General features: G+C 47.2%; 1 protein-coding gene across 3 annotated transcripts in view; it reads left to right on the top strand.

Annotated features, from left to right (window-relative positions):
* KLHDC4 (kelch domain containing 4) overlaps positions 1-22,212 on the top strand; it is a 28,649-nt gene extending 6,437 nt beyond the window's left edge. For all 3 annotated transcript variants that reach the window (XM_065641168.1, XM_065641166.1, XM_065641169.1), the window contains 8 exons: positions 1,604-1,740; positions 8,954-9,046; positions 9,828-9,987; positions 16,751-16,832; positions 18,785-18,993; positions 20,281-20,680; positions 21,218-21,334; positions 21,629-22,212. In XM_065641168.1, coding sequence (XP_065497240.1) covers positions 1,604-1,740; positions 8,954-9,046; positions 9,828-9,987; positions 16,751-16,832; positions 18,785-18,993; positions 20,281-20,680; positions 21,218-21,334; positions 21,629-21,804 — 1,374 coding nt within the window. In that variant the 3' untranslated portion in view covers positions 21,805-22,212. The remainder of the gene's footprint in view (positions 1-1,603; positions 1,741-8,953; positions 9,047-9,827; positions 9,988-16,750; positions 16,833-18,784; positions 18,994-20,280; positions 20,681-21,217; positions 21,335-21,628) is intronic.
* Positions 22,213-22,443: the final 231 nt, after the last annotated feature.

Below are 22,443 nucleotides of genomic sequence, written 5' to 3'. Positions count from 1 at the left end.
TGTAGTCGTGCAGGAGACAGTTCAGCCTCATGGTTGACTGGTTTGTTGTCTTCCTTGTGACTTATTTTTTACGCATATTCTGCATTAGCTCACAGGTAAACAGAAATGTGCCTGTGGGTTTGTATGTGCACGTTTTCAGTCGTATTTGTTATCTCTGGTCTCTGACACGAGATCCTGCGAGTTACACTGGCTTCATGACATCAGTTCAATGGAGCCGAGATGAGAATAGCCATGGATGGGTATTGTGAGTTGTTTAAGGAAAAGCTTTGGCTCTGTAATGAATTTTGAGCCAGCTCTTCAAAAGGTCACACACAAGTATGAGCAGGCTGTTGCATATACATTCCCCTTAAAGCTTTTAAGCTCTAGATACCCATGAAAATCAGGCACGTATCCCCTTTGTTCAGGTACCTTCATGTTCCCACAAATCCTGCTTGCAAACACACCCCATATTTTCTCATGTGTCTACTCAGTGCATGTACAGGCTGGTTTATGTCAGGGCATGGTCATGTGTCTGATACTAAAAAATCTTCTTTGCTGTTTGCTGGAAAAGATAGCCAAGTAATGAAGCCGTTCTTAAGAAAGAGATCGTTATCCCAGTGTCGATTGGTGATGGGTACCCTGCAAAAATATGTGTGGAAGAATTTATTTATCGTGTAAACAACCCAAGAGGTCACGGTCAAGGAAAAGATTTGCACAGTCACATAGTTTCTTTTTTGGGATTCCTTAATTTTTCCTTAGTTCTTAGCAGATAATTTTAATGAAGTAAAATCTTCCTCTGATCTCCCTGCTTTTAAATGTCAGCTTGCATCACGACAGTGTTTGGCTTCTGCTCTGTGCAAGAAAACCCAAACCAAATCCCTTTCATACTCTCTGCTACTTGCCCTAACCAAAGCAGTAACAGTCTCTGCTCATCTCCTTCTGTGTTTGAGGGCTTTTTGGTTGGTGGGTTTGTGTTTTGGTTTTTTTTTTCCTTCAAAGGGAGCAGAAATGCTTTTCAGGTCTTGGGAAGCGACAGGTTTGAACTTGAGCTTGGCTTCTGTGCTGTTCGTTGTTTTGTAATGTATAATACCTGCAAAGGGCAGTTGTGCACCGTTAATGGCCTTTTCCAAAAGACTTTTCCCTGCACTACTCTGCCCAGTGCTGGGGTGTTAGATGTGTCTTAGAGGCACAAAGTGTCCCTGTTCCTCACATGGCTCAGAGTTCATCAGTGTTTCTTCTGCGGGATGTTATTTATGTGACTAAAGGATGGGTGAAATGCTGCCGAGCCTTAGCGGTGGAGAGGTTTCCTTTCAGTGAACGGAGAGATTTGAACAATTGTTAAACTAAGTCCCAAGATGCTTTTCAGGGAAGTTTGAATTTGTAGAACTGGAACTCATGATGCCCCTTTGCTATAGGGAAGGTGTGTTAAACAATGAGTAACTTCCATTTAAAATTCCCCTCCCTTCAGCCCAGAGAGCCGCTGTTGCCAAGCAAGGCAGCAGCAGCCACTGCCGCTTGTCTGCTCTCTGATATTTGGAGGCAGCTGTGCGTTTGACTGATAAAGTTCTCCTGTCTCTGGTTGCTGAACCCTTGTCTGATCCAGCTCTTCCTTTTCTCCTGGCAGGCAGCAGTGGTGCCTACGGCCGGCGGGCAGCTCTGGGTGTTTGGAGGCGAGTTTGCATCTCCTAACGGGGAACAGTTCTATCATTACAAGGATCTCTGGGTCCTGCATTTGGCTACCAAGACCTGGGAGCAGATCAAGTAAGTGATGTGTTCTGACGTCAGTGATGCTGACCTCATGGGGAACCGTGCCAGCATGAGCTGAGTTTGATTCCTGCTATAATGCTGTAATTTCTCCACTGTCCACTCATCTTTCCTTTGAGTGCAGAGGTGCCCATCCTAGAAACAGTGGAGAGGACAGCTTCCAGAAAGTCATAGAAATGAGAGATGTGTTCCAAGTTTATCGAGGCCAAAGCTATTTTATTTAATATGTGATTTTTGGAGCATGGGTGTGCTTGGATATTAGTTAACTGAAGGAAAGAGTATCATGAACATCACTCTGTCCTCCCAACCATAGTGGCTGTAGATGTCCAACTTCGAAACAGTACTTGTTGCACCATCTGCCTGGGCTCCTCCTGGCTGGGCTGTACAAGGATCTTGCCCGGTTTTACCATTGCTTGAGAAGACAGCTTGTGTCTATCCACAGAGCCAGCTTCACTCCTCATAACTGGCATCTGCTGCTTCAAGATTCCTCAGGATAAACAAGCCATTAATTCAGACTGTCAAAGTAAATAGGTGCCGAAAGCCCTGGTAGTGTTTGACAGGAGTTAAAGTGTCTAAATATCTTCTGTGGATCTGGCCTAAAGTCCTCTGCTAATGTTCCCCTAACCTTTAGCTTCTCGGTTTTGCCGCTCGTTTTTATATTTGCATGAGAGAAGGGGAGGTCTGGTGAGTCAGCCAGTGGACCGAGAGGCAGGAGATGTGGCTTTGGTTCTGAATTTGATGTAGACTTTCTCTTGGACTTTGGGATTGTCGTGACTCTGGGGTTAGTCAGAGCCCAGCTTTGGGTGGGCTGGAGCTCCCATGCATTTGACCCTCGAGGTGGCACCAGGGAAGGCAGCAGCTTTTGGACACTCGCTCATCTGCTGTTTGGCCCGTCAAGCTCCTGGTAATGAACTCCATGTCCTTCCTTCGGGTTGGAAGCCCTAAATTTGCCCAGGCTGATCACTTTTCAGCTTACTTGCAGAGTGTGGCTGCCTGTTGTCGGTGTCTGTGTCTTCTTGCACAGTAATTGAGAAGGTGATTTAGGAGGGAGCAGAGATGGGTACCTGGGCTCTGCCTTGGCACACGCCTGAGGCCACACAGTGAGTCATTACGCTTGTCTGCCTTTTTCCCCCTCCCTGCAAAATGGGAGTGTTGACATTGCCTGACAAGGGAATTTATAGGTTTAATTTTACTAATGTTAATGTAGCAGTGTAGGGACTCTGATGTGGAGGGTACAGGGGGACATATAGAGCCGAAGTGCAAAAATGCCAAGGAGTCCAAAACAGTCTGGGTTAAAAGGATCCCAGCAGCCAACTGCTCTGTGAGAATCCGGGGATTGTCCTTTTGAGTAGCTCCAGGATGCTGAGGGAAAACGCTTCGATTCGTAAGCAACTGGTTCCTGTCCATCAGTGTGGCTCTTGGCTCCAGACCTGTCATTTGTTCCAGAAAGCCAGGTTTATTCTAGTGAGCCCAGCTTGTCTTTGAGAAATGGGGGTGTGAGAAAACCTCCAAAATGATGGAGGGCTCTTTAAGAGGTGCAAGGATTAAAAAGACCTGTCACTGTGCAGGCTGATCTGCCTATTGTTGTTAGGCAGAAGCTGATATAAACTGTGACTGTACCCCTCCCAGCTCCCCCAGAGTAACTTCTGAATCCCTTGCTCAGCCTCAGCCAAAGAAAGGGGATGAACTCAAGCGTGTTGCATCCTTACGGGTTTCAAGTGAGCAGGAGTGGGGGACAAAGTGATGCTCGCCATAGAGTCCCTGCTGAGAGAAAAGGTTGACATTTCAGCCAAACTCTTGGTTGAAAAAATCCTCACCAGAGAGCAGTGTTAATACCCAGCTGCAGGGAGGGCGAGGGCGGGAGATTGTTTTTTGTGAGCCATCGGAGAATCCAGATGAGGCTTCGTTAGCTCCACCACTGATGGCGCAAATTGTTCTCTCGTGGGTTTGCAGATGCGTTGCTGTAGAGCTGATTTAGGATTTTTCGCTCCCCAAACAAATGCTGCAGTACCTGACCTGCCTGGGAAGAGGAAGGAAATGAGGTGGTTATAAGGCTCTACTTGTCCTGCGTATTACCCCGTGTGGGAGAGCAGCCTCGGGGATGCTGGATGTAACTTACACTGCAAAAGTGCCTGTTCCCTCCCTGGAGCTGAGTGTGAAGTTTGCACATGCTGTGAGTTGCAGGATTCCCCCAGGAGTCCCAGGCCCCAAGTGGACTCAAACCGCAGCAAGAGATGTTGTTGTGATGGGTTGACATGGTTAGCGAGGAGCCAGCTGGGCAAGGTGGGCTCCTGGTCCCACCTGGGGAGCAGGTTCTGGGGACCACACTCTCCAGGCCACCCATAGCCACCCATGGCCGGGTACTGGCTGTCACAGGTCACCTTGGCTGCCGTGCCACAGTGGTAGGATGCATTTGGAGACATTGATACTTCATTGTTTCTCAGTACATAAAAAGATAGATGTTTTCTAAGTGAGCATCATAAATTCCATGGGTGAAAGTGCCCTGGATAGATGATCTTTTCTCTCCCTCTGCCCCATGCAGGATCTACTCCATTTGAGCTTCCTGATGTGTTTGGATGGACGTCTGCCTTTCAGCCTTGCTGGAATTTTGAAAATGCCTATGCCCTGGTCCCAGTGCGCGAATAAAACAAAGTGTATCTCCTCCCCATCCTTGGGCAGAGCTCCAAGAGCTGCATTAATGAGGCATCTGACGGAGGAGGCTAGGAGGGGATGTCTTTGTTTTAATGCTAACCTGACTGAGTGTGAAAATCAAGTTTCTGCTGCCTCTTTGCTTTTCCATATGGCATCTTGATTACAGTCTGCTTGGCAAGGGGAAGAGGAAGGGGCAGAGATGATTGTTGAGTTGTATGAGGGATTTTTTCCTTACTTCTTTTAAAACTATCATCACAACACGTGCCGCATTTCACTTCCTTCGGCATTTTGCTTTTCTGGCCAGGGAACCCCATTGCTGCTGTCATTTTTCCACGTGGATTTCTCATGTCTTAGGCCAAGCACTTGTTTATTTTGCTTTGCCATTAACCAGCTGGGGTGACGGGTGACAGTGGGCGTCAGCTTAGGGGCTGGTGGTATTGAGAGAGTGAAAATGTTTGGGAAGACTAAATGGAAAGGGCAGATTGTGTAGGTTTGTTGGGTCCTGGTGGGGCACCAGGCCTGGTACAATAACAGCCCAAGCAATAATTCCGTGTGTCCCATGTGCGAGCAGTGTTGTCTGAATAAATGCCTGGTGATAGACATTTGGGATGCGGACTGATATTGAGTAAGCTCAGCTGGGTTTGGAAGACATCGTTTTAGTGCAAATAATACAGTAATATATTTATTCTTCACGAAATGTCTGGACAAGAGAGACAAAGTTTGTGTGTCATGTAGGAAGAATCATATGTGCCCTGTTTGAGGTGGGTTTGAATGTATTGGTTTGTGTGTCTTGAATAGCTAAGATGACCCTGCTGTGATCTGAGCTTGCAGTTCTAGGAAATCTAGTTATTCCAGCCCCACAGTTCAGATTTCAGACAGTTATGTTGTCCTTCCTGGCCTGCAGTTCATGCCACAGACCATCTTGGTGCCCGAAGAGCCTTGACTGTAAAACACTTTGGAAGAGAAAACCTCGAATAACTCATCCCTGTGCTGTGTCTGCAAAGGCTGCTGGAGAAGTGGATCTCCATTATCCTGTAGCACAGACCACACTGGTGCCAGTCTGCTTGGCAGTTAAAATTTGCTATATTTACCTATATTTACTTGCATTTTGCATGCACAAAGGTGGCCCAAACACAACAAATCCCAGCCCGTTACAAGACTTGCCAGCAACTGACTTTGACTTATTGCTACCACCTTATCATGTGTGTGAGGCACAAGGTTGCCACAGTGCATAAACTGTTTGTTACTCTGCCTTAGAGCTAAGCAATATTTAACCTAATTGCCTCATTCCTTCCTGGAGAGAAGATTCTTATTCAGTTCTGTGTGGCCCAGTGCACTCCTCAAAGGGAGACAGGGAGCATCATGCTTTGGGGTTGTGCTTGGGAACTGGCAGATCCCTCTTCTGTGTAGTTCTTTCTCTTGTTTTTGAGCCTATGTAGCTCCCTTCCAATACTGGAATGTTAATGATACTTCCCATAACAGTTTTGTGAGATGTGGTGCCATAAATATTTCAGGGCAGCATTTCACGAGCATATGTTTAATGCAGTTTACAGAGAGAACTGGAGCAGTCGGTGCAGTGCAGGATGCATTTCAGCATAGGTTTGTTTCTCATTGATGGCTCTTTTTGCTCGTGTGCTGTCACCAGAAAGATCAGATCCTGCAACACAAGGTAGAAAGGTGCATTGGTGTTAAAAAAGAAAATAAGCATATTTGGTGTACCACAAAGCAGGCTTCCTCTGTCAGCCCAGAAGTGAGCCTTGTGAGCGTGTTCTCTGGTAGATCCAGATGTACAACTGTTGCTTGACTTTGCAAGGGATTTGATTTGAGGATTTTGTGCCTTGTGGCAATTGCATGTTCACTTGCGTATTCCTGACTGAGTATACAAACACACGGGTGCATGTCTGATTGTGTCGCTGCACAGAACACTTGTTTGCACTCAGAAGTGTAAGATGTAAAACTGAAGTCCTGGGCTTCAGCTACCTCGGGTACTGGAAGTTAAAAGTGCTTTGTCCTGAAATGCCCCTTTTGTGGGATGTTCTATGCATCATCACTTTTATTATTACGGAAAGGTTCCAAGCTTCGTCTGAGCATCCTCTGGATGAAGGAATGAATTAAAAGGTGACTCATGCATGCAGTCCGTAGCCACTGTCTTTAATTCTTGAATCTGGGGGCTGAATTTGGGTCTGTTCCGTTGCTGTAAGTCCCAAACTAACTCCACAAGCAAAAGCAAATTCCTTATGGAGCAGTTCTGGTCAGCCTCATGCTGTACATGTGTAGAGCCAGTCCTTATCCAGACTTATCTTTTAATCTATTTTTAAAAAAAGTCTGGAGAATTTACAGCTCCCTCCCACATGTCTGCTTTCTGGTGTCAACCCCACGAAGCAGAGTCTTAATCATGAAGTCTGTGGAACCATTTCCAAAATGCTTGTTTTGGACCACGAGCACTGATACAGGTAAAAGGAGACCGTTTGTGTTTGGCAAACAAGTCCTGGAGCTGCAGCAAGTACCTTGTGGAGCGGCAGCGTGGTTGTTCGTTACTGCCCGTCCTAATTGACTGTGCCGTTTGTTTTTTCCACTGTTGCGTTTGGAGACGGGGGACGGAGGACCTTGGCTGTACAAATGGCTCGATGTTAAAATACTTTGTAAGGGCAGTTGTTGCAAGTTTAGGAGGGCCTGTCCTTACATCTGAAGCTATAAACTTTCTTTGTAGCTGATTCCATCAATGTGTAACGTGATGATATAATACTGTGCAGGATGAAGCCTTCCGGAACTGCATTTCAGCGTCTGTTCTTGCAGTTCGTATATCTAGTCTAAAGAAAGGGGAGAAGAGCCTTGTGACTGACAGCGAGTGGTGCTGATGCCAGTGAGACTTGTCTGAATTCAGATCAGGCCCCAGACCGGATGGTTTTGTTTGTGGCTTTGAGTAAATTGTATACTTGTGGCAACTTGTTTATTAAAACACGTCGATGAATAAACTTTTTATTGTTCAGAATTTGTTTTTTGGCTTGGAGGAAGCCTGTTAGAGAAGCAAGGCAGAAGATATTCTCTGAGCACAGGATTTTATTGTTAATGTTGATTTTTGTTTTCTTTTTTTTTTTTTAATTCCTTCTTTCCTTTTTAAAAAAAAAAGATTTTAACAGGTGCCATCCTCTGGAATAATAACGTGGGAGATTTGTTACAGAAGAGAAAATAATGATTTCAGATCTTGATGAAATTAATACTAGAGGTGCTATTCTGCAGGATGATACTTAAAAATCCAGTAAATGCCTAGAAAATGCCACTCTCTGTTAGAATAAAAAGTCCAAGCAATCAATATCAATTCAGTCTTACCCAAACGCTGCTGTTCTGCTTGGAGTTTTTCATTATGACTGGTGTGAGATTGTCATTTTCGATGGTGAGTAAGGGCCCTCATTTTCTCTCTCCATAGAAATCTCTTACCGCTCTTCACAGCTGCCTGCTGCCAGTTCAATCCAAGCAGTGGGGTTGTGGCTTTAGGTTTTGCTGTAGTTTTCAACAATGAGCAGGTTTCTTGTTTGTTTAGGCCCTGATTCTACAACCACTTCCCATGTGTCAACGCTGCCGATATGAGGAGCCTCCTGGGTTCAGTGGCGCTTTGGGGGACTCCTCAGTGAGAGTGAAAATGCGATCGATTGATCCATGAGGGCAGAGAACACACAAAGCAAACCCTGTTTTCTCTGCGGTTTGGCCTAAAGTTGCTTTTGTTTCAAGAGTTCTTGAAGTTGTTTTTGTTTCCTCTCGGTCCGTGGGTGCAGATGAAGGAAGGTGCATCTTGGTTGCTTCTCAAGAATGTCACTGCCACCTGCCCGGCTTCGCGTGAAGCTTTTGGATGTGCCAGATGGGCTGTTGCTGCTTGTTCCTGGAAATGGAAGTGGCACATTTAGCTGAAAGGTCAGGAAGGCTGGAAAGAGCAGAACAGTGAAGCGTAGCTGCTTTTTAATGTGTAAGATAATAACAATGACTTGTTTTGCTGCAGTGTCTTTGTTCTTGAGGAAATATAAGTAGTTTAGAAAGTCTTCTCTCTAGTTTGATGTTATATTTTAACGGGAAGTAGGTGAGTGAACACGTTATGGGTATGTGATTTCCTAAGATGTTGAAGGAGAGTGGATGTCAGAACTAGTCTCTGGCTTTTATTTGGTACTTGGAGAAAACACCTCTGTCTCAAGTGCCTTTCTTGCAATTGTGGGAGTTAACCATTATTCGTTAAACTCTCCTGAAAAATTAGTTCCTGAGTCATAGCAGAAAAGACTTCAAGGCTTTGGGTCTTGTTAGAGATGAGGTGGCCTATCACTAGGAATAAAATTGTTACTGCAAAGTGCCTGGTATTGCAAATGCCAAGAGTTATAGGAAGAGCACATGTACTATTCTGGAGAAAAACATACATAGGTATTAAGGCAGTGAGGTTCCTCATGGTTTCCCATTCCAGGAGAACAGAAGCTGAACTCAACCAGCCCAGCTGCCAATGACTTCAATAAAAATGGACTGACGCACTAACAGGAAAGGGAATTTTGCTGATAAGTGGAATTTCTTTGCATTTCAGGGCATCAGGAGGTCCCTCTGGACGAAGTGGACATCGAATGGTTGCTTGCAAAAGACAGCTGATCATCTTCGGAGGTTTCCACGAGAGCACAAGGTGGGTTACTGCTGGTGGTACAGAGTCCTCTGAAAACAAACAAACAAACAAACAACCCCAAACAAAAAACCCCCACTCAAACCAGAATTTCACCAGTAACAGAAAGCTGGGCTTTAGTGGAAGGATTATCCTCAGCAGTACGATTACTGAACTAGACTTTAGACAAGCGATCTTGATTTAAAGTCTTGAAGTGTTTGAGAAACCATTGTACCGCTTATCACTGAAGTAGCTACTCATCCTTGTAGCTAAAGCTCAGTACATCACTTTTGGCCTCTGAATCTTGTCGAAGAGCCTTGTCTTCCTAGAAACATCTCCAGTAGGCTCTTGCATACTATGTGAGGTCACAGCTACAGTATGTGAGTTGCCTAACAGAAACAGAACAGGGATATATGTATATTTTTATTTCCACCCCTGTAGACAGACATAGTTCTAATCTGTTTTCATCTTTTGTGTTCCGGTTTGAGTTACCTTGGATCGGGTTAAGTGGATAGACTTGATGAAACCTCTGTCAGGAGTGACATAGATAGAAGAACCCAGAGAGGTCTTGCTTAAAGGAGCTTTGTCAAATGCAAATTGTTGCACTGAAGTAGTAACCTTCACCTGAACAAATCTTCTTTACGTTGCTGCGACTGCAGCAGGAGAAAAGCCATGAATGCAAGGAGTTGAATGAGGTGTTACACCTCTTCAGAGATTCCTGACGCTCTTCCTGAAATTATATTTTATCCTGTCCTAAATGGTGACCATTACAAAAACCTGTGGTTTGCCGATTTGCTCTCCCTAGGGATTACATCTATTACAACGATGTGTACGCTTTCAACCTGGACTCTTTCACCTGGAGCAAGCTGGCGCCATCGGGGATCGGGCCTGCTCCAAGATCCGGCTGTCAAATGGCTGCTACTTCTGAGGGCAGCGTCATCATCTATGGGGGCTACTCCAAACAGGTAGGAGAGACTTTGTGGTAAGCCAGTGCGGTATTTCCTGGATGCTCGGCAGAATAGCTGATGGAAGAACTAAGGGGCTAAAGTGAAAACTAAAATACGATGAACTCAAGTCGCCTGAACGGGGCCGATGCGATGGTCTTGACCTATGTTGGCTGTGAAGTCCTGTGTTTTGAGTGCTTGGAAAGAGCAAAATGGAGATCTCTGTACTGCTGCTTCCCTCTGCTCAGATCACAAACCTTGCCTCCAGCGCCAGATTTAGTGATCTCATCACATAACTGCCCGCTGCTCTGGCTGATGATGTTTCTGCACGTCAGGCAGCTGCCAGATGTCCAAAAACCACTGGTAACAAGAGCGTGTGTTAGCCTGTGGTTGTGCCAGCTTGGAGTAAATGTGCGGTTGTGCCCTTGGATTGTTCGTACACAGGGTGGTTCAGACTGCCGTGAATCAGTACTACTGCCAAGAGGCAGCTTGTCTTCTAATTGTGCCTTTCTTACGCCACTGTGTGCTGATTGTGGAGCTTATCTTGGTTAAAATGAATTTTGTATTTTCCCTTCTGATCTGATCCGCTAGAAGAGGTGATGTCACAGAGGCAGGAGAATAAATAACTGGGAGAAATGGCAATTTTACTGCCAGCTTAAAGTGTTCTCGGGCGGTACTCTTCCGTGTTCCGGCACTTGCAGGTTAAAAGCAGCAGCTGCCAGGCGACTTGTATTTTCTTGCCTCAGTGAAAGGGTTAAGGGAGCAGCACTAGTTATCAAACTCAATAAGCCAAAGAAGACTTTTGATGGGCACCAGGCTTCCTCTGCTCTGCTTCTTGCTTTGTTAATCATGGTAATTTATACTGGATAGCCCTTTAGACCATATGTCCTCATCGACCAAGTATCCTTCTCTCTGTGCTGGGCGGGAGGAAGTAAATATTTCATTGAGCAAAAGGCTCCTGCAGAAGCTTTTAATGTTGCGAATGCAGACAGAAGACCCGGATCCTGCTGCTGCTGTCTCGGTGGAAAGGCATTGCTTCCAGCAGTGCAGCGCTGGGGGAGGAGGACGCCTTGTTCCTCTGATGTGAATAAATGAACAAAGAAGAAAAGCAGAGAAAGGGAAGAAAAGATAGTCTGTATATTTAGAAGCATTTGTGCCTCCTCACGGCCTGCACTTAGGGCTCTATCTCCTCAGATATGCATTTGATTAAATAGCAGTAACAATACAGAGGCATTTTCTACCCGAAAGGGCTTTGTCCTCTTCCTTTCTCTGTCCTGTTTGCTCACTCTGGAGGGTGGGAAGGAAGCACGAGCTGCATGCTGTGCCAGATGTGGATCTCTCATAACTACTGGAAGCCCCTGGGTTTTACGTGCATACTGAGCACCATGGAAATATGGAAGTTGATGCGTGTTTGCAGTTGCAGTCTACGGAGGTGGGCTATATCACACTGCTTCAGGTTGTTTTGAGCTAATAAAAATGAAGTAGAAGGGATGGGGAAATGCAAAGCTGCCCTCAGCCTTTGTACAGGACACTGAGGAAGTAACAGAGCTGGGTGCAGGTCCTCTCCAGCTTGGAGAACAGCTTTTTAGATTAAAACAACCACTCCTGTTACAAATCTGCTTCCTTTGTGATACAGAGAACTGAGTCTGCTGCTCTCTGATGTGATGTGCTGTTCCTAACAGAGACTTTGCTTGTGTCTGCTGCAGCACAGGTGAACTTTCAGGCAGGAATGGTGCAGCTGAGCTACAAACCCACCAGAGCAGCGGACACAATTTTCACTGCAGCTTGCTTGAGATGCAAAAGCAAGAAACCTTTAGCGTGCTCCTGAAAATTTAATTCAGCAAGATTTAGCCACTCTAGGAGAAACAAACTTCATTAATGTGTGGCTAGTTAATTCTCCTTAAATCTTTGCTTACAGCTGATCTTGGAGCTGAGTCTCTCTGGGTTTACTCTGAAGTGATGAGACTATGTTTGGCTTGTGTACTCCTCCCAGAGTCATTGGCTGGGTTACTCGTGGAGAAATAAGAGGTAGAAGGTGGAGGAAATGACACTTAATTGGAGGCACAGGAGACAACCTGTTCCTTGTCTCCAGTTAGAGAGGCAGATGCTGCGTTCAGGAGTGCTATGAAGACCTTTTTGGGCACATGAAGACATTTTTGCTTATGAAACCAGGCAGGTGTCCAAGCAAAGCGCCATCCACCATGTCATGTAGGGATTTCTCTTCAAATAAGAGACAGGACTAAGTTTCACGTGTGTTGTAAAAAAAGGTGTGGATTTGCGTGGATCTCTCCTGAGGCCAGAGCTGCTATCAAGGATGTACACAGCGTGAATTGGTTTGGATGGAAGAGGAATGGAAATCATAATAGCTCCTCTGTTTTAGTATCAGCTGTCACATTGCTGGAGGAGACTTGTGATGTGAGAGGCTGCTTTCCTGCAACGGGCAGTTCCGATGCATTATATCCTGTGGTCCCCTTACCCTTGTAAATCTGCTTTGAAGTACTGTACCAAAAGAGCTCTGTGGTGTGGTGTAGGGCAAAAAGAGATGCAAGCCCAAGAGATTCATGGTTGTGGGTGGAATTGTAGGCATCATTGTACCCAGCTGGCTGTTGGGGCTCTATAAAGCCTGAGCAGCACTGTCAGCTTGCAGCTGGGGATGTTCCTCTGATCGGGTGATCTATCTGCCCGTCCGCAGCCTCGTCAGCAGGTATCGTGGAGGCAGAAGCAGAGATTTGGTCCCTGCTTCGATTGCAGAACTGAGCGTGGAGGGTCAGTTTTCAGTCATGTCTGTCAGTCCAGGCCATGTTGCTGAATTCTCTTCTCATGTGACCCGAATAAGAAAGTCTCTTTCATGGTCAGAAAAGACCAAGTGACTTGTCTAAGTCACTTCAGTGCTTTTATACAGTCAGGACAAGAACCTTGGTACCCAGGCGTGCCTTTGCCTGTGCCAGCCTCTAGATTTTGCTGACCCAGTGGTGAACAACCACGATGCGAATGGTGACAAAGGAGCTTTACAACCCTGAGTGCAACTAACTTGAGATGTCGGTGCGCAAATTGACAAAAGTATGCCTGGTGTTTCAAAATCCATGATTCTTAGCGCAACGGTGTCCGTGTGTTTCATCTTCAGCCTAGAAATGACACAGGCAACTACTAGAGTCCCTTACGGATGGGGATGTCCTGGGGGTTGTCAGCTCTGCCTAGAATGTCCCTCAAAATCCCACGAGCAGCTCAGACTCGCTCTCCTTCTGATCTTAAAGATGTGCTCACCTGTTTCTCATGCTGGGGCTGGGGCTTGCTGCAGCAAGCTGCGTTTTGGGCTGTGTCAAGCAATGAAACCTCTCTATTGCTAGGCAACGTGAGCGCGCTGGGCCTGGCTGGCACGGCAGACGCAGCCGGGAGGGGTTGGAGGTGAAGGCTGCTCCTACCTTGCAGGTGCAAGAAGCCTGCGAGCCATGGGAGGGCTGGCATTACATGCAGGGGTTTTTTTCCTTGGTTTTGGAATGGGTTTTTTTAGTGGCGAGCTTTGCAAAGCTGCACTGGATCCTGCTGGGAGATTGCTTGCGGCGGGGCTGAAGTGTTTACTTGAATTGCGAGGTCTGGTGGGACCCTCTGTAGCTCTGCCCGCTAAGGGCTTCTGCTAATTGGTTGTATTTAGCCAATATTGATATCTTTAATCAGACACATTTAGCATGTTATACATGAGGAGTGCTGATTCCCCTTCTTCTCAAGACCAGCTCTCTGTGCCTAAGTTTCCTCCCCCTTTGAAGGGGGATAAACAGGCGTCTTGCTGTCTGTCACTGGAGCTAGGGGGTTTTTTAGCTAATGCCTGTAAGCCTCTTGTAAGTTGCTAATGTACCTGTACGTGCAAACAACAGGCTGTGGATATCCATGCCAGTTTTGTGCTTGAAAGCAAGCACCTGGAATTTAAAGGCAAGAAGGACAGCGGGGGGAAGAGCAGCCCCTTGTGCCTGACGGAGCGGTTCGCTCAGGGCAGTGGTGTCCTGGGCGCGAGGGGATTGATCTCCGTGGCAGCGATGTGCTGCTCTGCCGATGGAGTGTCTGCTTTTGAGCCAGTGTGAGTTGGGGAAAAACAGGCATCTCTTTGACAACAAATAACTCCCACTCTACCTCATTGGGGGTTTTCTCAGCCCAAGAAGCTTTGTCATGTTTCATACGCAGTGTGTTTACTACAGGGAGCCGTGTGATTTTCAGGAGAAAAATAATGCGGTTATTCTACGTGGCTCGTACAATAGTGAAGCCAACTGCTCTCTCAGCATTTGTTATTTCCCCTCTTTCTGTGCAGACAGCGCACATCTTCCCCTGCTCCTGTGTGTCCCCGGCACGTACAGATGTGTGCTCCATCTGGCATTTGAGGACAAAATGGACCCTACCTGGGACTGGGGAGGATGTAACCACCATTTCTATTATCGTTAGCAGAGATGCACTTCGCAGTCACTGGGGTGCACATCAGTGCTATGATACAAGGTGCGAAGGCTCCTGCCCGTCCCTCTCTTCTGCTCACCCATCCCTGACAGCTCTTTGCTCAGGTGAGGCTTGGAGGGGTGTTTGGCGGTGAGGGACAGACTGAAAACGTTGCTGTATCTTGCCTCTCCACAGCTCTGTGGTGACTTGTGCTGCTCTAGGCCCGTGCGACAGTGGATTGTGACATTGCCAGAGCACGGCATGGTGACTCACAGCCCTTTGAACTTGAGAGCTACTGCTGGAGAGGCCACAATACACGCACCGCCGGACTCTGAGCCGGTGTACTCCATACTTACAGCGCCTTTCCTAGAAGGTGTTTCTTTCCCTTCTGCCCTGGCAGCTGTCGCTCAAGGGTCTGGTCAGAGTGGGCAGCTCCCAGCACCTGCAACCATGTCTCCAACACCAGAGCTCCTCTAACTGTGCCTCAGAACCACTCACCGATGCAGAAACTTGGCTTGCTTGTTTTCCATGAGAGCTGGCAGTGGCTGAAGGGGCCATCGCTGTATAACCTTCAGAAAACAGGGCTGTCACTGATATTTATTCCTACAGGCTTCCTGTCCCTGTGTGCCTGACGTTTTGTTGCTCAGGGACAGCAGGTGGAATAGGGCAGTTGTTGACTTCACTGAAGTGATTGCACAGAAGAGGATCTCTGCAGTGTACACATCCTGTCTTGAAGAGTGTGTGTCTTTCAGTTTGCTAACAGGCATTTTGGGTGTGTGCAGAGAGGAAGAAGACACGTAAGCCACAGCTCCAAACTAACGGATTTCCCAAGACAGCACTACAGGCAGAGCCTGGTCCTTAAGTTAACGGAAACTTCCCACTTGCCGCACTGCGAGCAGAGTTCTCCTGTTTCCCCTGGACCTTCATTATCAGCCTTCTCTGGAGCTTTCCAGCGTCATCCAGGTTGCAGCACTGTTGTGCAATGCCTCAAACACACTTTGTTTCCCTTTTCTCTCTTCTGCCTTTCTAAGAATTCAGTTCCTACAAATTGGATACTCAGCCATGTAATAACAACACAGCATCCTCTGCAGTAACAAAACCTGTCAAGCGCAAGGCACAAGGTTGGGTACGGATTTGCAGCAAGACCAGGACAGCACCGTGTTGCTCTGCTCCTGGCCCCAGCCTCATCCTGGCAGCAGTTACACAGCTCGGCAATGCTGTTGCTCCCAGGAGAAAGGGAATTACAAGGAAGCAGGAGCTCTCTGCATGAAGGGCTGGGGGGGTAATGACATTATGAAAAGACCTCCTACAGTGGTGTTGCATAGTACTGCTTTCAAACGCTGCATGTTGCTTATGAGCACTGGAGTACAGGGGCTGACAGTGAAGGGAGCAAGGGAAATCGCATTTAAAATGATGCATTTAGTTGCCTCAGCTGAGGCTTGGTTCTGCTCTTGCTGGTGTCTTGCTGTTGCCTTTAGTAGGGGTGGAAGTAGGGCTTCTGTTTCTGTTGAGGAGAAAAAACTGTTGCCCAAGGCTCTGTGGGGCTGTGAATGCTATAACTGGCAGCTGCAGTTGTGGTGCAGAGCACGAGCTGCCACCTCTGCTGCTCGTGCCGTGGGGTGGAGATGTGGGGTGGCAGGGACTGAAAGTCCGTGCGTGAGTCGCAGGTCTGCACTTAAACTTGGGCCTTGGAAATGATACAGCACAGACACTCTGAGCTTCTGCCTAGCATTCGAGGGCAGGATCCCAGAGAGCTTCACAAGCCCTGCTGAAAGGATCTGCTCCCTTTTACAGCTGGAGGAGCAGAGGCACAGGTGTTAAATTAGTCCCTGGAGAGCACGTGATACTCTGTGTTGCAGAGTAAAAGGCAGGACCGTGCATCTCCTGTTTCCGTGGTGCTGCCCATCCTTCCCTCCTCCTGCAAAACTATCAGTTTTAATCCCTTGTGACAATTTATTTCCCTTCTCCGGGTGCCACAATTCCCACTCTTAAACTCCATCCTGCAGTCTTGATGCCGCCACAAGTCACAGGGTCTGTGTCACAGCCTGGTTGTCACAGGCAGAAGTTGCTTGTGGCTCATCACAATAAATACTCCTGCTTTGAACTCTGCTTGTGAGCCGCCTGATGCTCCAGAGCCACAGTGTGACTAGCTGTGCAGCTTCTCCTTGCCCTAGTCACAGTATTTGCATTTTCAGCAGAGGAATGTACGGATCCAGGCTGCGATGAGGCTTATCTGTGGGGTGGTGAGTTCAGAATGGCACATGCTGGCATGAGTTACCTTCCAGGCATTGAAGAGTTGGACCTCCTGTGTTTTGGGCTGCTGAAACTGTTTTGCTGAGCATCTCTCTCTTTCCCTTCTCTGCAGAGAATTAAGAAGGATGTTGACAAAGGCACCCTGCATACAGATATGTTCCTGCTGAAGGCTGAAGGTGCAGGCAAGGAGGAAGGTGAGCGACTGCTGCAGCTCAGAGGGCTGCGCTGCTAGTGATGCTGCAGGACTGCGAACACAAATCCTTTCTCTTCCTTTGAATAACAGACCCCAAAACCTCAAGCCTAGAACAAAATTTCCCTTTTTAATGAAAAGCACTACTCCCCAGTGTTTGCTTTGGGGCTAAACACAGCAGATGAATTGACTTTTTAAAATATTTCTTTCTTCCCAGGAGTAGCTGAGTGCATTTGGGTACTGTGACTCAGCTTAAAAAGAAAGGGGCTGGGGTGAAGGAAACAGCAACTGCAGGGGGGCATTGGGAGAATTATGTTCTCATTTTATTTCTGTGTGTTGGAGAAGGACGGGCCACAAAAGCAGGCAGAATTCCTCACTGCTGCACTCTGCAAAGGGAAATGTAGGTGCTTGTTGCTGCAGCAGACTGTGCTGCACAGCGGTTCTGTCCCCTGCTTGCACTCCGTTTACAGCCCAAAAAGATGAGGCCATGTCGGCTTTGCTGAGCAAAGCCCGATTTCAACGCTAAGGTAAATGGTAGCTCTGGCACAGCAAAACACTGGGGGACGGGAGCTGCTTGAGAAACTTCTTCGAGGAACTGGCAGAACTCTGGAGAAAGGTTGGAGTATAAATTTTATCAGAAAATAATTTCTGGCTCACAGCCTCATCAGTGTTGACACCTCCCAGCTGGTCCTGGAATAGTCTGAGGTGGAGTGGAGGGTCTCTGGGCTCCTTGCATAACTGTGTGAGAAGCTCTGGCCTGCACAGCCACATGAAAAGATACTTTAGGGATTTTTTTGGTTTGTGTGTGGGAGGGAATTAAAACAACATTTTGAAATTTCTGTTCTCTGGGACATTTTGATCACTGCTTTTCTGTTTCGCAACAGAAAATCTTTGGGATTTCAAAATTCACTGGAAATTCTTGTTTTGACAAACTCTGGTAGTGGTGGCTCATTTATAGACTCTAAAGATAAAAGACTGGGCTGTGACCTCATGAGATTACTTGGTGCAGGGATATTATCAGGAGTGGGTTTTGGTTGATTGGTTATTTTATCTGTGAATGTCCCCAGAAATAGGAATTCCGTCACTTTCCTCAGGAGGGAGTGTATTTTGTCCTTGGCTCAGGGAATGGGACAGTGTTCTTTGAGCTGAATTTCTAAAATGTTAAAATTGTGACTGATTTATTTAAAACTTTACAGTCTTAAAGTGGAATTTGAGGGGGAAAGTTGGTCACATATATTGTCTGGATCCAGACCCTGCTTGCATTATGGCGTATTTATAGTTTATCTTGTTGAAATTGTGGTTCCTTCGGAAACACAGTGCCCAGCCGGTGCATATGCTTCTCCCAGTCTGCATTTGAGGGCTTTGCTGGAAATCCAGAGTAGAAAGAACTGGAGAAAAAGTGGCGGGTTTAGAGCACACATCATATCCCACTGCTGAGCCCTTTTTTAAAGTGCGTTTGGGTCTCCTTACAACGAACTCTACTTGTTCTTGGGATTAAGGCAGTGGTGCAAGCTGGCAGATAAAATACTGTAGTAGAAGGGACCTGTGGGGAGAATTTGGTGTACGGTGAGCTCGTGGGATAACCGAGGTTCCTTTCTGTAGTACTCTTAGGCTGCAATCAGTCCTGGTGTGGCCTACACCCTCCCGTAAAGGTGTACACACCTTTCAAGAGACTCCTTGCCCCAGAAAGCACGCCATGAAGATTGCTCTTTGCATTTGATTTTATTGAAGACACAATGGCTTTTTAAGGGTAGAAGGAATGTGTGTATTAACCTGCGTGATTGAAGTGGAAACACAAGTGGGTTTGATGATTGTTGTTGCTGAAGGTGCAACTCTTAAGAGTGTCCAAGATGGGTTGTTGAGTTACTTGGTGGTGAACTGAAGGGCCTTGGAAGATACAAAAACGATCAGAATTCTGCTTTGCTGATGCTCATATTTGCTTTTCTCCATTACCAGACAAGTGGATGTGGAGTCGGCTCAACCCATCTGGAGTGAAACCCACCCCCAGGTCTGGCTTCTCCATGGCGACTGGTCCCAATAACCGCTCCCTTCTGTTTGGAGGCGTCCACGATGAAGAGAAGGAGGAGACCATTGAAGGGGACTTCTTCAACGATATTTATTTCTATGACATCGGGAAGAACCGCTGGTTTCCTGGGCAGCTAAAGGTTAGTTTTAAAAATAACACAAATATATTCAGTTCATTCTCCTTGATCATCCGACATGTGCCCTTTGGACCTTTTTTTGCCTCGTACAGTGTTCTCGCAGTGTGGGGCAAACCTCTGTTTCTAAGAACTCAGGGTGCTCCAGAAGCTGAGCCACCAGATGTGGCTGCTGCTGTGATCAGTGACCCACTGGTTGCCAAGAGAGGGAGAGGCTGTAGAAGTGAAGCTGGGGATGTGCAACTCTTGCAGGTTTTTGCTACCAGGCCAACTGAATTCTGTAACTTCATGCAGCTCCTTTCCTTCCCTGGCACGCAGCTCCTCCTTATTTCCATGCCCTGCTTCCTGCAGACTGTTTGGGCGCACAAAGTGAGTGGAGTTCAGGGAACCCCCCCTCATCCAGGACTCTGGCTGCGTGTGCCTGTTGTTCTGTAATGCAAAGTGAATCAAAGCAGGATGAAAACATATTTATGGTGTTTTACCAGAGGCCAGCTCCACGTCAGGTGTGTAAGTCTGACGTGAGATAGTTCAATAAAAGCTACTGTGAGAAGATCTTTGGTTGGGATCAAAAACCCTCCCTCTTTTCCCTGGTGTTGATGAGCTACTAGAAGAGATGAAATATTAACCTCGGCTCATCAGAACTTGAGAAATGTGGCCCTCAGCTCAGATCTTTGATTTTGTGTGAACCGGTCTCAAAGCGGGGGAGTGAGGTGCAAATGACCTGGTTGAAGTTCCTTCTTTCCACCTCCACTGTTTCTGGCTTTGTTCTCAAAAAGGAGAAGTCAATCACGTAATAACAGCAAACATGCACTCAGATGTTTGCTTCTGCCTTCCTAGCTGACTCTTTTCCAGCCTTTTCGAAGACCTGGAGTGCTTCCTGGTAATGCACTGTAATTTAGCACCCAGTAATTGTTTTGATTTCACAAAATGGTGGGTTATTTTGCCTTGCTCCTGTCACAGACTAGTGGATTCTGTGTGTGTTTGTGCACCTGCAAGACAGAGAGCAAAAGAGCTGTTTTCCGTCTCTTCAGCACATGCTGCCATTAATAAACGAAGCGACTCCACACCGTGGGTTCTCCAGGAGTTTCATTGCTCCTGGTTTTATGGCTGGTAGAAGTTCATGCTGAGTGAGAGGTTGCGCCTGTCGCTTGGGACTTACAATTCTAGTGAAAAATTATTGAATTTTCCCCGCTACCTCCCAGGAGCATCCATAGTACTTGTATTAACTGGCATACGTGCTATTAGGGGCACACAATTCACACACAGTCTCCTGTTCTTCTTTGCTGTTAACAGGGACTGAAATCAGAGAAGAAGAAGCGGAGACGTGGCAGACAAGCTGAGGCAGAGGGTGCTGGAGATGAGGTGGAGAAGCAACGTCCACAGGGCCCAGTGGAGATAGTCAAAGAGGTGGTGGCAGAAGATGGGACTGTCATGACGATCAAGCAGGTGATCTCTGGGCCTGCAGCAGAGAAGGAGAGGTCTGAGTCGGAGGAGGAGGAGGAAGATGGAGCCTTGGGCCAGCAAGTGGAGCCGTGCCCCCGTTCGAATGCCATGCTGGCGGTGAAGCACGGGGTTCTCTATGTGTACGGGGGAATGTTTGAGGTGGGCGATCGCCAGTTCACCCTCAGTGACCTCTACAGCATCGACCTACATAAGATGGAAGAATGGAAAGTGCTAGTGGAGATGGATCCAAGTAAGTTCTGATGGTGGGATCCCTCACTCTGCCTTTGGTGTAGCAATCCCCAGGATGTGACTTCTGGCAGTGCTGTATTTTAGGGGAAAAAAAAGCTTGGGAGTATGTGCAATGTGGTGTGTTATGGTCGCCGTCACTGCAGAAAGCTGTCTGCTCCAGGGCTTTGCGATCACTGTAGAGGGTGAGCTCTGATCTGTCTGCTTTGAAAACCAAGACATGTAAGCAGAGTGTCTTTGGTCACTGGTGGCACGTGTGTCCTGCTGTGCCACCCTTGTCCCCTTGGCAGAGGACAGGGACACTCTTACCTGTCCTCCCCTTCTCAGGGCAGGTCTTGGGTGCTGCTCAGCATGTTGCCATCAGCTGGTGTTCTCTCTTTGTACTTTAAATGTGCCGTGTGTTTGCTGCACGCTCTGAATACACTGGGCTGTTCTCTAAGGGGCACATCTGTGTGACCTTGCCCTGGCATCCTCCGTGACAGTTCTGGGTGTCAGAGTGGGAAACGGCTTCTTATTTATTTCTTCTATTTTCTTATCAAAGAGGCACAAGAATGGCTGGAGGAGTCAGAGTCGGATGACGAGAATGATGATATGGAAGGTGCGGAGGGAGGGGAAGAGGAAGAGGAGAGCTCTGAAGAGGAGAGTGAAGATGAGGGAGGTAATGATTAAGATAAATGTTGTCTTCACACTAACATAAAGTGAGTTTTAGTACAACACCTGCTGGTTTTGCTGCCAGCCTGGAAGGCCTCCCTGGCATCCAGGTGAGTTTTCCAGCAAAAGCAGAGTTTTCACAGTACACTGCTCTCGGGGTAGAAGAGAAATTTCATTGCTTACTGATAGATTTAGATTATTACACTTAAACACATTAGCTGAAGGGTAATCTTGGCCGGGTTGACACATGGAAGAGCAGATCGATTTGTGACCTCTCTGTCTTTCTCCCATTGTGTATCAGGAGCGGAGCAACACCCGGCTGTTGAGCCTGAGGAGAAGCACGCGGACTATCTGTCCAGGACAGAGCAGTATTGGATCAGACTGGCCCGCAGCAACATGGGCCCGGACGCCAAGGAGAAGAAGGTGGTGAAAGTCGCACATGCCATGGCAAAGACTTTCTATGAAGATTCAGTTTAGATGTTGTTGAGGCCGTTCCAGGAGCGAAGGAAGGCGCTGGGAGCAGCGGTTCGCTCCGCTGAACTCAGCCCGATGTGCCGGGCAGTTGGTGTGTCCAGAAGCGTCCTGGTGCTCCAGATTTCCTGGCTCTGTGGTTGCCTCTGTGCTGACCAGTCTCCAAACACCTACTTGATTAATGCTCTGGACATGCTGTTATTCTCCTGGAAGTTGTGGGAGGGTCTTGAGGAACAGGATTGCTGTCCAAGCACTTGTTCTGCTGAGCCTGGCGTATACAATACTGTCATATTTTTGTTCAAAAGTTGTTTTGAGTCTGTCAAGACAAAGTGCATATCACAATGGTTCACTGGTCCCACATTCCCTCCCCTCACCGGAGCCAGAATTTGTCTTCAAGGGTTTCTACAATAAACCTCTTTGGTTACATCGTCTTAGTTTTCTCAATTAATCCTGTATTAGCTTTTCTATTTCTTTTTCTCCCGCTGTGGAAGAGAGGTCGCTGTTCCCGCTGTGAAATACGCAGGTAGCGGTTGTAAGATGTACCAGCAGCCCTGAGGTGTGGCTGCACTGCCTGGAGAAACGACTATCCTTTGATACCTTATCTGTGTGAGAGCCTCTGTAACCCCCGATGCATTTAACAGGACA

Source organism: Caloenas nicobarica, chromosome 9 (assembly GCF_036013445.1).
Source record: "Caloenas nicobarica isolate bCalNic1 chromosome 9, bCalNic1.hap1, whole genome shotgun sequence".
NCBI classification, from domain to species: Eukaryota; Metazoa; Chordata; class Aves; order Columbiformes; family Columbidae; genus Caloenas; species Caloenas nicobarica.
Note: the sequence above shows the minus strand (reverse complement) of the source record. Positions and strands in the feature narration are given on the sequence as shown.